Genomic DNA, 16,722 nt, shown 5'->3' with positions numbered 1-16,722 from the left:
AACAGGAAAATGTTTTTATGTCAGAACAAGTAGAGAGAGTAGAAATTAATTTAACATGAAGTTAATTCTAAATAATTATAAAGTCTAATTTAAGTGGTACTTGTGATGTGGGGTGTGAAAAAATACCATTTAATCTTGATGCTGGTAGGAAAAAAAATTATAATACCAATTTTCCCTATTGTGTGAGCAGCATTCTACCCTTAAGGAAAAGAAAGCTGTGAGACTTCTTATAAACTTCTGCTGGGAGTGTAAACTAATGCACTAATGTTCCTGGAGGGCAGATATTTAATACATATCAAGAGCCTCAAGATGATCATATTGTTTGGGTCCAACGATTCTACTATTAAGTCATTTATCCCAAGGATATAAAGAGGCACACACATATTTAGAAACAACTTTAATGTTCAATAAAATAAATAAAATGATGGCATCTTGCAAAATATTTTGCAAGCATTAGAAACTATTCTTTGAATTTAACCTGTGATTATTCTCTTGAAAAGAAAAAATGTAGAAAGAAATATATAAAAGAAAAATGTAGAAAGAAATATATAAAAATGTTTAATTTTTGTCTCTGGGTGGAAGGTTAATGAGTAACTTTTATTTTTTCTTTGTACCTTTACATGTTTTACATGACCTGCAGTGCTGTTGTATTGAGGGAAACAAATCATTTTAAAATGAGCTTATAAAAACATTTTTAAAGTAATTTAGACCACAAATGGCAGAGGCCATTCTCATAAATGTAAAAACAGAATTATTATGGTTTGTAGCATCCACTGTATGTTTTTAAAAGTTTGCTAATTATAGCAATACTGTCTTGAACAAAAAAGCAAATTCCAAAAGACTGTATGTAGAATAATACCATTTTTATAAGAACCCATGGCAAGCAAAACTAAACAATATGTTATTTGGTGATATGTATATAAGTGATAAAAGGGTTTTTGTTGTTATTTTGTGCAAGGAAATGATGAATGTGAAAAATTGAGGGGTGGAAGTATGGGAATGGATAGAAGGAACGCATAGGCAGAGAGAGGTAGGGTATTGAAATGTTCTAGTTTGTAACCCAGATGGTGATTCATAGGTGTTCATTTCCACCCTTTGTTGTAATTATTTTATATATATTTGGTGTCAACTGCAAGCCCAATGACTGTAAAATATATCTTTTTTTACATTCCCAATGCTTTGCATATAGTGTGGATAATAGTTATTAAAATGAATTTACTAACAGTAAAAATATTTATTATTATAATATGTACAGACTATCTACATTTTTTTAAACCTAGTCTCCCTTACAACTCTTTGTATTAATATGTATTTATAAAACTATCACAGAACATTAACAAATGTTGCATCTGAATTTTATGTTCTTTCCCAGCAGTGTCCTATGCCATGTTCCTTCTAGGATCTGGCAGTGTGAGGACAGACATGTAGAGAGATTTTCTTCAAAGCCCCTTCCAAGGAAATCAGTTCACCCAGGTCTAGAGATTGCAAAGTGCAATTATTTGTCAGAAGAGAAACGCTATTTGTGAGCAGCATTCCTACCTGTGTCCCAAAAGACTGAGTTCATTGATTTGCTGAACTTTCAACACTGTGCATATATTTGTTCCTAAATGTATTTTTCACAATTTAGGTTTGCGTTTCTTGGTTCGTCTCTGCACAGATATTGGATTAAAAGAAGTTCAAGAATATGCCACAAAACTCAAGAGGTTGGAAAAGATGAAAGAAATAAGGGAACAGGTATCTCATATGGGCCCCAAACTGCTATCTGTTAATTTTCAAAACGTTGCCTTCTATACCTCAAATGCATGATGTTAGGATCTTCTGTCAGAAAACACAGTCGGAATTTTTTTCTGCTCTGGCATAATGAGAGGAATAACTAAAATTCTAGTTTTAGGATAAAATTCTGGTAAAAATGGGTTCCCAGTAGGAGGAAGTGCAATAGATTCTGTAGTCTTTATTAGGTAGCTACTAACAGGCAAATAATTATAATTTTCCAGAACTTGAAATAATTACAGGTTAATTTGAAGACTTAATTTTAATTGGAGATTCCTGTGGCCCATGAGAGGCAATTATTTGTCTACAACAGTAGTCCTTTTTTTTTTAAGCTATTTCCTAATATAGTAGAACATGGTTAATATTAATAATATGACATTTCAATGTTTCATGCAATATGTAGAATAACAATGTTATTTTTACTTCTTTAAAAAAATAACCTTTCCTAAGTTTGAGCCTACACTGTTTAAAAATTTAATATGATTACCTGCCTTTCATAAAAAGAAAATATGTTGTTGAAGCTTATGTTGCTATATTGGAAATAACAATTCGGAGTGAGGAATTAAATTGGTTCTTTTTCTTATTACATTGTGCAAATATAGTGACAAAGTACTTTGTCAAGAATTTAATTATCTTGAATATAGAAAAAATCTGAACTCACTATTTGCTTTCAAAATGTGGTTATCTTATTTTTACTTGTAAAATGTGTCTTGGTTATTCTCTTAAAAGTATCAGTTGTAAAAGGACATGAGAAAAGGTAGGCTTTTACTTTGAAAGACCTGTAAAATATCAAGTTGGAATGAAAATGCCATGCTAGCCGGGCACATTGACCCATGCCTGTAATCCTAGCACTCTGGGAGGCCGAGGTGGGCGGATGGCTCAAGGTCAGGAGTTCGAAACCAGCCTGAGCAAGAGCGAGACCCTGTCTCTACTAAAAATAGAAAGAAAATAATTGGCCAACTGAAAATATATATTAAAAAAATTAGCTGGGCATGGTGGTGTGTACCTGTAGTCCCAGCTACTCGGGAGGCTGAGGCAGAAGGATTGCTTGACCCCAGGAGTTTGAGGTTGCTGTGAGCTAAGCTGACACCATGGCACTCTAGCCCAGGCAAGAGAGTGAGACTCTGTCTCAAAAAAATAAAAATAAATAAAATCCCATGCTAGCATATATAGGTAAAACCTACTGTAATGACCAATTTAATACCATGTATCAAATACTAATTGAATTAGGTAACTTGTATGAAAACTTTGCAAAATGTAAACTGGTATAAATGGAAGTTCAAATGATCATAATTGTCATCATAATCACTATTAAATGTGTTTCATTATAAAGATTCAAAAAGAAGTATATATTTCAAACCAAGAATATTCTTTGGAACTCAATTCATTATGTAAATTACAGTAAAAAGTCAAATTCTTCACACTTCACAAGTTTAAGCATCAGCAGTTTAAGTTAGTTATACTAAACAGTGAACACAAAACTACTGCAAATATGGATCTTGCATAATTTGCTTCTTGCAACTTACAGTCTTAAGATGATGTATACGTTAGCACATCAGATTTATTAGATTTCCAGTGTTGACCCCTTTTAAACAATAAGAAGTTTAAAACTCCCCGGAGAGCTTCCTTGAAGCCAGTTCACAAAGGATCTTAGCTCAAGCTTTAGGAAACACTTTTTTAGTGTATGTGCTGCCAAATTGAGCATAAAGCTTTAGGAAATATTGATTCCTCGGAATTCCTGGGAAATACACTTGAAGGGATAAAGACCAAAACATCCCCTCTTAAAGAGATTCACAATTTTCATAATTTTTTTGTAGTTTACTATTAATTTAATTTCTTCTTTACTATTAATTTAATTTCTTCATTCTTGGTTGTTCCAGGAACTCCCCCCATGTCAAAAATCCAAGGATGCTCAAGTCCTGATACCAAATAGAGTCATATTTGCATGCACATTCTCCCATGTACCTTAAATCATCTCTAGATTTTTTATACTACCTAATACTATGTAAATGCTATGTAAATAGCTATTATACTCTAATTTTATTTATTTTTTATTGTTGCATTGTTACTTTTTTTTTTTTTTTTTTTTGAGACAGAGTCTCGCTTTGTTGTCCAGGCTAGAGTGAGTGCCGTGGCGTCAGCCTAGCTCACAGCAACCTCAAACTCCTGGGCTCGAGTGATCCTTCTGTCTCAGCCTCCCGAGTAGCTGGGACTACAAGCATGCGCCACCATGCCCGGCTAATTTTTTTTTATATATATATCAGTTGGCCAATTAATTTCTTTCTATTTATAGTAGAGACGGGGTCTCGCTCTTGCTCAGGCTGGTTTTGAACTCCTGACCTTGAGCAATCCGCCCGCCTCGGCCTCCCAAGAGCTAGGATTACAGGCGTGAGCCACAGCGCCCGGGCCATTGTTACTTTTATTAGCTTTTTTCCAAATATTTTTGATTCACAGTTGGTTGAATTTGCAGATGCAGAACCCTACAGATATGGAGGGTTGATGATAGTGATTTTCTGTTGATATAAATCCTTATTTAATCTGCATCCAGACAGGTTAGTAACTCCTACCAGGAATTAAAATGTTCCTTGCCATCAGCCTGTGATAATTGGAGTGAAGGGTAGGGTGTGAGAATAGCGCCAAAGTGTGGTCTGTGGACCAGTACAGCCTCGGAATCACCTGAGAGTTTCTTAGTGTTGAAAGCTTTTAGCCCCACCCCAGACTTACCCAAACCCACCCCAGATTACAACGTTTGGTGTCTGGACCAGGAATCTGTGTGTGTGTTAACAAGTTTTCTAGATGATTTTTATAGGTTGCCAAAATTTGAGAAGCATTTAAACTTTATACCCCCAAAGGGTCACTTTGATCAAATACCAGCTCAGGATATAGGTTCTGACTTAAGAGGGAAAAGTAGACATGAAATAAATCAGGCTATGGATTTTTTTTTAATTGTTTAAAAATGGAAAAAGATTTGTGTAGACTTAAGAGAGGAAGATAAACCCATTCAGGTTTATGTGGGTCAGGATAATTGTATCTCCCTGAGCTCCCAACTCTTAGTTTAAAAATGTTAAAAGTTTTATATAAACAGATTTTTGAGAGAAACTAGTTCTCTTTCTGGAACTATTATAGAAAGGAAGATTGTTCTTTCCATTGTGCTTGGTTGTTATTTCAGTTCCAGAAGAGTAGTTTGTGACATGTATGATCATATGTTCATATTTAAGAGTAGGCTTAAAGGGAAAAAAATGTTTATTTTCTCTCTGCCAACATTTATTTATTTAATTTGTTTCACTATTTTACTTGTATCTACTTTGCTTCTCTATTCTATAACTTCTTCTCTCATCTTTTTCCAAAGTGGGAATGACATCATATATTTTTCAGAATAGCAATACCATCTTTTAAAAATGTTATTAAAATAAATCTTCTTTTAAAAATTCAGGCAGGTCATTTTTATAAATAATTTTTAATTCAAATAAAAATTTACCATTAAATGTGGTCATTTTACCACTTAGACATTGCTTTTAGCATCTTATCCAAATACATGCAAACATATATTGATATGTATATTTTTGAAATGAGACTTTTTCAACAAAAATGGGATTTTTACAAAAATCCTGTCTTATAGCCTTTTCCTTCCATTTAGCAAAACAATATGGACAGCTTTCCATGTCAGTAATACAGATTTGTGTCTTTTTTTTTTGTTCCATATTCAGTGTGACTTGAGGCAGATTCATTGTTGATACAAAAATTCTCACACTTAAGCAAAACACAAAAGAACCCTAAAAGGTAAAAAGAAATTGGAGAATATCACAGCATAGAGATATTTCTTATGCTTTGAGGGTGGGTTTGGATCTAAGAAACTAGGCTGTTGGACAGATCTTAGGGGTTTTGTGAGATTTAATAAGGCCTTTAGTTTAGAAGTTGAATTTCAAAAGCCAGTTTACCTTTTCCCTAACCCTCAAATATTAATAGTTCAGGTCCAACTATTATAGATTAGGGCTAGTGCAGGAAATGGCCATTTTTAGATTCCCCTTCTCATGCACTCCTCCCTTAAATTAAGTATTTTGTTTAAGCCCTAAACCTTCATGTCAAGAAAATACTGTTTGGTTTTTGAGTTGTTTGTGTAAGCAAAGGTAACTGTACTTTTAAATTAAAGTGCCACTTTGGTATTCTCAAGAGTCTTGGAGGGCAAGCTTTGAATCCTTTGCTTACAAAACAACTCAGTCTGTTTTTCTGTAGAATCAACTCTCAGGTCTGATGAATTTGTCCTAAGGGTCACATGGTAATGTTAATTTTAAAAATCAACCTCTAGTTATATTCAACTTTGAAGGAATATTGTTTATTCTTCTAAACTTGTCTTCTTACTGCTCTAGCGCATAAAGTCGGGCAGAGACGGCAGCGGAGGCTCCCGAGGCAAAAGAGAGGGGAGTGCCAGCAGTGGTAAGTGTCTCTCGGTTCCCTAAAAGGCTGGGTCTGACAGATTTCTGGCCCACGGGCTTCTAGAAACATCTTGAAATAATCTAAAAGTGTCCTTTGTCTGTCTGTTTTATACACAGTAAAACTTCACTTACTCTAATTAATTTGGTAAGCAATCTGATATGTAAATGAGTATAAATGTTAAGCAGATTTCAGTTTATAAATAACCATGCCTGTTTCTGTGAATTGGTTAATTCATGAGTTTTTTGTTTATTAATCAGCCTGTCAGGTTGGACACATTATCATTGATGGGCATACTGATGTGGTTTTACTGTGTTACACTTTTAAATTTTCCATTTGAAGGAAGTACCATGAGAAGTAGGATGGTCTTCTAGAACATTGACGGCCCCAAATCTTTAGTCTGACTTTTAGTGTAGCAATAGTGCCAATCTAGGAGTTAGGAGACATGGTGCAAGTCCCAGTCTTGATCATGACAACATATATATGTCTTTGGGCGCACAATGCTGTGGGCTTTCAGTGATTCTAAAGTTCTTTACATCTCTAAAATTCCTTCGCTCTGTGACTTCTTGTGATATCATTACGTAATACATTTTATTTAGTTTTCTGCCCCTTCTCCCCATGAACAAAAATCTACTTTCTTTCTCTACTACAGGCAGATTGTATAAATTAAACTTAGTAGAAATTTGGTGATTTTAAAGAAGCTGATTGAAAAAATAAAGGCCAAATTGGGATCTATAAATACACCTACATCTCTCCTATCCATACTAGCACTCTCATGCATCTATCATCCAGCTCCACGTGACTACCCAGCTGCACTCTGTCTTATCTCTTTGTGATCTAGGAGTCAGGACAAAGACAAATTAGCTCTTAGTTTAGGTAAGCCTTTCTTTCATTTACACGTTTATTAGATGTACACTGTGTGTGCCAAACACTGTGCCAAGTGCCAAGGACGTGGGGACAAATACAGCGTGGTTCCCATGCTTCAGAAAGTTAGAATCTAGTTGGAAAGACACACATGTTTCCAATGCTGCTGTGAGTGCTGCCATGATAGAGAAATGCACGTGTGTTTTCTAACTTCCCTACGGATGGAAACTGCAGCTGAGACAAAGACTCTTTCTTGAATTCAGGGATCTGCTTTGCTGGGCATGTGTAGGCAGTTAGAGGCATCAACGGCATGTAGTTTTAGCCAGACCGCTTGATTCCCCAAGGGTCAGTCCAGCATCTGCGTCTGAACCTCGTAGTCCTGTCCTGTTTACTTAGGCACAGGAGGCATTACCCAGGGCTTGAGAACTTCGTAAAAGCGGCATTGAGTCCGAGTGCCAAAGGGTGTCTGCCACATCAAGGAGCAGTCACTTCTACCTCTTCAGCCTGTGTGGTCTTGCTGGACGCTGCTGTCTTCTTGCTGTCCCCTGACCCCAGGTATCTTCTTCTGCCACATACACACCTCCCCCAAACTCATGCTTGACTAGATCCATTTGACCATCTGAGGTTACATTAAATCTGAGACATCTGGCCCCAGCAATTCTTCATAAGCCAAAGACAGCTATATAGACCCACAACCCCTTACCTAAAACCTCTGAGGCTGGGTGTGCTGTAGAATCAGAACTTTTTGGAGTTATGATGTATTAGCCATGTATCACGTTATCCATGTAAAGCATCTCGTAGTGAAACGTCGTTCCTTGTTAATGCAGTGAAACATGAATATTTAAACTAAGGATAAATGAAAACTAAAAATACCTTCATTCAAGTCAAGTTTTATGCCCAAGAAATTCATGTATTGCCACCTGAAAACTTGGCTTTCAGAGCTCTTTGGAATTGCTTCTTGGCCTTTTGGCTAAGACTAAGTGCAGAGCTCTTTGGAGTTTGGAATTGTAGATGAGGGATCATGAATCTATACCAGAAATGTTCTTAACAGCCAAAAAGTCAGAAGACAAGGCATTGTGCATCAGCTAAAAGAAACTCTAGAAGGTTCACCAAACCAACTTGATGCTACTTGCTCTTCGGAGCCAGGAAATATGTGATATGAGCTCTCTTGAAATTGAGCGTCCCCTTTAAGGAGTAATTGTCTTAACCCCTCAGGAAGTACTAATTATTTATTAAAATTCTAGGAGCAGTTCACTACCCCTCAGGATCCTACACTTTCCTCTGAAAATCTTAAGTTCTTAATAAGCAACCAGTTCCTTCTAAACATTAGCAAACTAATGTTAAGTTCTCAGAGCTGTCCCTCATAGTTCATAAGCTTATGAAATCTCTCCCTTAAACCATAAGCTTATGAAATCTCTCCCTTAAACCTGAGCCTCAGTTTCCCGATGTCTTCACTCTGATAATCTGTCTCAGACAGCAGGACCTCCCAGAGCATGCTAGAGCATGCCTTAGTCACTGCTGAATAGTGTGGCCCTGCCCCCAAGTCCAGAGGATGGTGTACAGGGTCCCACTCCAAGAAAGTATCCCTGGGAAGACTGGCGGCTATCTCTTGGAAACATCAGATGCATTCCAGATCCTCTGGGGTGAGGAATCGCTTGGCCTCCCTGGCGACCTTTCCCGCAGTGCTCCTTCAGTCCTGCTGGGCTCGGAACAGGAGAGGGCTGCGTCCGTCCTGGGACCTCCTCTGGTCAAGGTTAGGGCAGTGAAGAGGGGCCGAGGAAGGAAAGCAGGGCTGGCCGCCCAGATCTGATACCTGTGTGCAAAAAGAGAGAGGCCTTCTTGTCGAAAAGTCATCTCCTCATCCTGACCCCCTGCTGCTGCTTTTTCATTTTTAATCAATTTTCCTCTCTGTCATCCAGTCCAACACAAATAGTTCTGGTGCACAAATAAGCTTTATTCTCAGATGAGGGACTTTCAGAGTAGAAACTCTGTGCTCGTGAGGCATTTTACCAGCAAGGTTTCATGTTACTTGGTTCTCTTGGCACAAGTTTAAAGCACTAGACAGTCCCTTTCGGGGTGCTTTTTCCTCCTATCATTTGCCCTTTTGCCCCTGACACCATGAGTTACATATCACCCTAGACTTCACTTCATCCTGCAGCCTACTTTGGACGCCTCTTGTGGTGGTTGTGCTGTGTCCACCCTTACACTTTTTTAGGAATCATATTTTCGGTTTCCTTCTCCAGTTTTCAGCACAGGCCACGCTCCAAGGCTGGGCCTGGCTTTGAAGTCAGAATAAACCAGGCTGTGGATGCCTCTCTCCCTTTCTCCTTCCTTTTGCCTGGGGGGGCCCTCCCAGGGTACCTGTAGCCCACTGTGGATGCACCCCATCCTCACTGCAACCACCTCCCTGGGCACTCTGTGCGCAGTGTCCCTTATCCATTCTCATTCTCCGGTTAGGAATCCCCAGGACAAACCTACAGGTAAAAAGGAGCCCGATCTCACGTATCTTCCACCTCTAACCTGTGAAACCTAGAGTGTGCCTGTACGTATTAGAATGGAAATAGTCACCCCTCTGCCTGCATTAGATTCATAGTTCAGATCAGGGAAGGAACAGTTTTTATATGAACCCACAGGAGGCCTGCCTGAAGCCAGTTTAAGTATAATCTGTTAAAACTAATGCAGCGCCTCCCCTAAATTTTTTAAGTATTGCCTAGGATAGAGGACCATAAGAAACTTTATCTAGTGTATCTGAATTATTGATTTATGCTATATAGCTGTTTTTGAAATGTTTAAGGGCCCTTGTAAACTGTTGTGGGTTTTTGTTTTGTGGATCAGACCAGTCTCATTGCCACTTCATTATTGCTAATAATTTGCATAGTGAACTTTAGTGCCCTTCTTCAGCGGTTCTCAAACTCTAATGTGTATCAGAATCACCTGGAAGCCTGGTTAAACAGACTGCTGAATCCCACCCCCAGAGTTTCAGACTCAGTCGGCCTGTGCTGGGGCCCAGGAATATGAACATCTAACAAGCTCCCAGGTGCTGCTGGCCCTGGAACCACACCGAGAGAACCACAGGGCTGTATTAAAAGAGATAGTGCTAAGACCCAATGTGCTAGAGTGGCTAAATAAAGGTCACTACTGCTATTACCAACACAGCCAAATTCCCAGTGTGTGACAGTCTTTGGTCATCCAGCCTACAGCCTCACACCCTGGCGCTGTCCCTCCAAGGGTGTCACCTTGGGGAGCTTCAATAAGGTGGCATGAGCATTGTATGTACAACCCATGGCACTAGCCCACACACTGCCTGGCATGTCCCGGAGGCTTAGTAATGGTAGCTGCTATTATTGTCATTACTTGGTACAAACTGCATTGAAAAGAATAGGGTTTGGTTTAGACTTTTTGATACCACAAGATTTTCAGTACTTTGTTTTTATAGAATTAATGTGAAATGAACTTATTTTAACTACTTGAAGTAAAAATGCGTTACTTTTTTAAATGCAAAATTTGAGGGTAAGGTTTTAGCAACTCAGTGCCAAAACATCAATTCAGAAAAAAAATTAAGTCACACTGAAAGTCAGCTTCCAAAAGCAAAGCTATTTTCTATGATTTCAAAGTCTTGATAGTTAATGTTATTTATATTCTCCACGGATAAACTGATGAAGAGAATAACCATATGCCTGCCTATTGTGTTGGCTGCATTTAAAAGGGCAGGAAATTCACAGAACACATCTGCTTCTCATGTGTAGCTGTCCTCAAGACACAAGAATGCCTTCTCATATGGCATTTTCTATTTTTGCATGATAGTGGCATTTTGTGACTTACTTTGAGTACGGTGTTATTAAGGTTTCATTTTTAAATTGCTTTTTTGCTTCCTCTGTGTATTTTTTAATGGCTTGCTGTATCTTTTGAGTTTGATTTTGATTGTGTCTTAGGTGTGAACATTTCCTATGAAAATGTATCAATTTTACAGTGAAAATAATTTTATAATGAAAATCAGGATAATATGACTCAGTGAACAGAAATTCACTTTATGGTCACTTTTTGAGGAACATATCTTTTATAAGGTACATTGTAACCATGTTGTATTTTATTTTTAAAAACCTGAAGTTGTATTTTAAAATTATAGACCAAGGGTGAGCTTGGCTAGAACACCTTTCCACGGTTTCGCTGGGCCTCGATGGTGCACAGAGAGTGAGCAAGTCATGCTCAGTGCCCACCAGGGACGGAGAGACACGGAGATTACTGTCAAGGAGCGTGCACTCGCAGGAGGCGTATACACCCGAACACGAAGGGACCAGGCAACAAAACACAGCCCACGGGGAGGAGTCAGTCTTGAGAGGCTGAGAGCAGGTGCTGTCATTTCTCTGAGGATCACTCCTGTTAGCTTCAGTCCCAACTTGAGCACCCTTCACCCTAGAGACTTAGATTGCAGTCTTGCTGGACCCCCTCGTATCCGGTGACTTTGGGGTAGCTTGATGAGTAATTAATATTAACAGCACTGTAGTATAAAGTTGTCTCCTGTTACAGTTCCAGAAGAAATTTGCATATGCTAGTGTCCCTGCTGGTCCAGTCTGCTAACGAGTCCCCTGTGTTCTGGTAGAGTAATTCTCTAAGCTGGGGTTGGCATACTCTATCTGTAAAGGGCCAGATGATAAACAGTTGGGGCTTGTGGGCTACATCTCCTCGGTGGGCACTGCGGCACTCTGCCATTATATCTCAAAAGCAGCTGCAAACAGTATGTAAGTGGGTGTGAAGGCGTCCTATAAAACTTAATTGTTGGACACTGAAATTTAAATGTCATAATTTTCATGTGTCATGAAATATCATTCTTCTTTGCTTTTCTTCTCAACCATTTAAAAATGTGCAAACCATTCTTAGCTTGCTGGATGTGTAAAAACAAGATGGGCCAGATTTGGCCCACAGACTACAGTCTGCTAATCTCTGCTCTAAGCCATACTCTCCATGAATATTCTTGGTAGTGACAGGTGGAGCCTAGGAACTATCCTTTTGGGCAAAGCGCTAAGCCTCCAGTCTGAGTGTGCAACTTGAACAATCAGATTCTGTATCAGTGAAACTTTCTTCTTAAAACTGTCTTAGCCGTTTATAGTTCAGCCACCTTCAAGTATGTCCATACACACAAAACAGAGTCTGTGAGGCTTTATGTCTTCAACAGAACATGCTTCTTTCCTCTGGCCTTAGCCTGTTGTCCTGAGTTTGAGGTCATTGTAAGTAATTCCTCAGTCTTGGCATTCATTCAACATCCATGGACCCCCTTTCTCAACCTTCCGCATCTTATGTGACCTTGGGCAAGTTACGTAGTCTCTTTGTTACAGTTTCCTCATCAGTAAAATGAGAGTGCAAATAGGACCTACCTAAAAAGATTGTTGAAAAGAAGAGATGAGGTCATACGTGGAAAGCTCCTAAAATAATTCCTGACATAGGGAAGCACTTGTAAGGGTGAGTGTGGTTGCCATGATTCCTGTCTGACAAAAGGCGCGCATGGCGGTGCCTGGCACACTAGTGGCCACGCCACCTCCAGCATCCGTGCTCGTACTGCAGCCGTGGGGGACCTCGGAGCGTGCTGCCGCCAGTGTTTTTCCCACCACTGCAGTGTCACGTTTATCCGTGCTTGAAGGTAAAGGTAAACAAGTGTCCCTCTGGCTTACTATAGAGTTTAATTTTGTTTTTTTAAAACAAAAATCCTAGAAATTATGTATAAAAATGAGTGTTGGTTTTTGAAGTTACCAATTTATAAAGCTGGACATTTATTCCAGTAATGCTGCCAATAATCAAAACGTTTGTGAATTTTTTTTTGTAATTAATTGCCATCAGAGGCAAATTACAAAAAGCACAGGGAATCCAGTTTAGAAATTTTACCAAAAAAAGTATGTACACATATATATATACAAATAGACACATATTCATGCATATATCTATCTGTGAAATATACACACACGTATATCTTGCATATATGTGTGTGTGCACACACATATACACAAACACACATTTTATCAGGTTTTTTTCCTTCTGTTGCCCTTCCTACTTTTCTGCATTTCTGTCAACAAATAAACATTTATCAAGTCTGTGACCATGGTAGGTGCTCAGTAAATACCAACATCCTTCTAGCTTCTCCTTTACTTGCCAGCTATTGGGTTAAGCATTTAAGTTGCACAATATAATAACAACAGTAAATCAGTTACCTCCTTTGCTTGCATCTTCACTGAGTCCCTCCATAGGCTCCCTCTCACTTTCCTATCTATTACAGTAGCTATCAGGGTCAACTTTTCCAATTTTGATATATCCCTGTTATCTGTTTTGTTGGATAATAATGTTATCGGATCAGTAGGAGTAGAGGGTGAAGGGTGGCATCAAACTGAGAATCACAGTTGTAGCAATGTAAGAATGAGCTGGAATTCTCGGAGTGAGGCTAGACCCAAGCAGTGGTCCTTATAAAATTATGTGAGTTATGTCGTCTAAGCTGGTGATGCCATTATTTTCTTAGATGGTGGTGGTTGGGAGGACACTTCGGATTCATAGGTGTGCTCTGCCACCCCTTTACTTTGGAAAGGGACAGGAGCAATGGAAGATCAGCTCCTCATAACAAGAGGATAGGTCACTTGCAAATCAGATTACAGAGTACCTAAAAGTAAGTTGGACGGTAGATTCTGGCTGAAGGTCTCAAAGGTGTTTCTGACTTTCTTCAGTATTTTTGGTTATAAACAAAAATTTCATCATACTTAAGGAATGAGAATAGATTTAATGATTGCATCTTGGGGCTAAATTGAATGTGATCTTGGGGATGGGAGAGAAAGAGACGAAAACTAACTTTAAAAAAATGTCTAATGGTTAATGAAATCAGTTGGTAGCTCACCAAAAGAGAATCGTTTAAGAAGAGATTCGAAAGTGTAAGGGCCACATGTTTGTAACATTCAGAAGAATGGGGAGAATTTTTTAGAAAGTTTGACTTTAAATAGCACTTTTAAAAAATAAGAAACCATGGAGGACAGTTGATAGGCTTCCTAGCTTTAAGGGAAGAGGGAAATGTTGAAGAATTATTGAATATGTATTGATTTATTAGGCCTTGAAGACTACAAAGGGAAATTAGATTTTTCAACCAAGACAGTGTTGATAGCCCTAAATAAAGCAGTCTAGGAACACTGTTAGAAACAAAATTCAGATACCAATGATTTAAAAAGTAAATGAGTTGCAGGGAGGTAGAGAAGAGGATATAAACTGTTCTCTCCTCTGGGAGGCCGAGGCGGGCGGATTGCTCAAGGTCAGGAGTTCAAAACCAGCCTGAGCGAGACCCCGTCTCTACCATAAAAATAGAAAGAAATTAATTGGCCAACTAATATATATATATATAAAAATCAGCCGAGCATGGTGGCGAATGCCTGTAGTCCCAGCTACTCAGGAGGCTGAGGCAGGAGGATCGCTTGAGCCCAGGAGTTTGAGGTTGCTGTGAGGTAGGCTGACGCCACGGCACTCTAGCCCCGGCAACAGAGTGAGAGTTTGTCTCAAAAAAGAAAAAAAAAAGTGAGGTAAAAGATATATTGCCTAGAGAAATGTTTTTCAGACTTTATTGACCTGAGTGCTCACTTGGGAGGTTTGAAAGACACCCATATACATTTCTGGGTGGAAAAAAATGACCTTATGTTAACAAAAAATTAGAGAGGAACAAAATAATTAAAAACATACTAAAGCATATAGACTTAATGCATTAAATTGAGGCATTTTATTTTCTAGTAACATCAATAGTAGGAGACATGATAATGTTTTGGATAAGAACCCAGAGAGGACTTACAATATTGGGTCAGCTGGCTAATCTTAAAATGTGGGAATTTTAAAGACTGTCTTGTTCAAATTTATTCCCCGAGACATTACCAGTAAACTAAAATATGAAGTATCCTCCAAAAGGAAATGATCAGTATATATTGGTGGACAGCTGTCATTAAAAGCAAAGCTTACGTGATATATTTTTTTAAATACAATTGTAGGAATTTTAAGGGGAAGAAATAAAAACCAGAAGATTGGTTCTTTTAGAAAATATAATGCTAGAAATTTAGAGTTAAAAAGTACCACTGATGTCTCCCACTAACATTAGTGTTCACACCTATCGAAACATCTTCAGTGGTGCAGATTGCATTCTTTACCAAGGCAGCCATTCCATATTTTGGCAGCTGTAATTCTTTTTAAGTTTTTCCTTATTGAGTCAAAATCTATCCTACTATACAGGGGAAATCTAATCCTCTTCTATATGAACACTCTTCAAATGTTTGAATAAAGTGATTGTGTGATCTAGGTTCTCTGCCATCCAGGTTAAGCTTACCTAGCCTCTTCTGCTATTTTTCTTATGATGTGGTTTTAGGGCCTCTCATCAGCCTTGACATGAGGTTGAAGATACAGCTCAGACTGATCTTTATGACTTCCCATTCATTCTTTCTTCAGATGCTCTTTGGTCTTTGCTAGGTTATACTAGTTAGGGTAGTCTTCTAACTTCTCATAAATTCTTCTATAAAGTTGAAACCTATATGCACACATTTGAAAGAATACATATAAAGACTACTCTTACATGATGTTTTATCTATATTAGAGATTTCCTACAAGAGATTTCTTTTAAATTTCAGAAATCAAGAATGACATCCCTAAGAAGTTGGCTTCCAAATGAAGCAACCTGCCTATTTCTTGGCAAATAAGTATGCTTTAAGATGCATAATATAGTGTTATGTTTTCTCAACGTATTAAACAAATGCATTTTTATTTTTGTGTTTTCAGATAGTGGCCAGAACTGTAGTGCCAGTAGTAAAGGTGAACGACTAAGTGCCAGACTCAGAGCTTTACCTGGGACAAATGAACCTTATGAAAGTAGCAGTAACAAAGAAATAGGCAAGTGCTGGTACTCCCCACCCAGTTCCTACAGGTGTAGCAGGTCTGAAGAAGACTGGTGAGATGGCAAAAATGTGTGATTGGGAATTATTAAAAATTTGGTATTCACAGACAAAATTTTAAATGACTTGGGAGACCATTTCTGTTCACTCTGAGTTGTTCAGTGTTGATGATGAGACTAATTGGTTTCATATTTGTTTCATTTTTCTATGTAACTCTAATGTAACCATCTGTTTTGAAACCTAGATGCCTCCTATGTGGATCCACTTGGCCCTCAAATAGAAAGACCAAAAACTGCAGCCAAAAAAAGAATTGACGAGGATGATTTTGCTGATGAAGAGTTGGGAGATGATTTGCTTCCAGAATAATATACACTTTAATATGTTCTTCATTAAAAGAAAGAAATCACCTTGCAAGATAATACTCATGTTAAACTTTGGATAAAATATTCAAATTTCAATTGTATACAGTGTCAAAACTTTAAATAAGTGTATTCTGTTCTATGAGTTTGTATTTAAGTTTTTTTTTTTTTTTATGGAATAAAAACATGTGAAACTCATACTTTAGGCTAGTGACTTCCTTATCTTTTTGAGAACATTGATCCACATGAAGAAATGAATTTTGTAGCATGACCTAGTACCTACATACCCGTATATAAATATGTATATGTATTCACAGAAATTTGCCTTTATTATTGCAGTGCACCCTGATATTTTCTATAATTTCATTAAAAATAAAGTACTGGAGGCCGGGCACAGTGGCTCACACCTG

At 38.1% G+C, this 16,722-nt stretch overlaps 1 protein-coding gene across 3 annotated transcripts in view; it reads left to right on the top strand.

Annotated features, from left to right (window-relative positions):
- IFT88 (intraflagellar transport 88) overlaps nt 1-16,510 on the top strand; it is an 81,700-nt gene extending 65,190 nt beyond the window's left edge. For 2 of the 3 annotated variants that reach the window (XM_076009563.1, XM_012778654.3), the window contains 4 exons: nt 1,628-1,734; nt 6,138-6,204; nt 15,841-15,951; nt 16,198-16,510. In XM_076009563.1, the coding sequence (XP_075865678.1) occupies nt 1,628-1,734; nt 6,138-6,204; nt 15,841-15,951; nt 16,198-16,319 (407 nt within the window). In that variant the 3' untranslated portion in view covers nt 16,320-16,510. The remainder of the gene's footprint in view (nt 1-1,627; nt 1,735-6,137; nt 6,205-15,840; nt 15,952-16,197) is intronic. The other variant, XM_076009564.1, reaches the window with a different exon arrangement.
- The last annotated feature ends 212 nt before the right edge of the window (nt 16,511-16,722 follow it).

Source organism: Microcebus murinus, chromosome 13, assembly GCF_040939455.1.
Source record: "Microcebus murinus isolate Inina chromosome 13, M.murinus_Inina_mat1.0, whole genome shotgun sequence".
Classification (NCBI taxonomy): domain Eukaryota; kingdom Metazoa; phylum Chordata; class Mammalia; order Primates; family Cheirogaleidae; genus Microcebus; species Microcebus murinus.
This window is presented reverse-complemented; position numbering and strand designations above follow the sequence as displayed.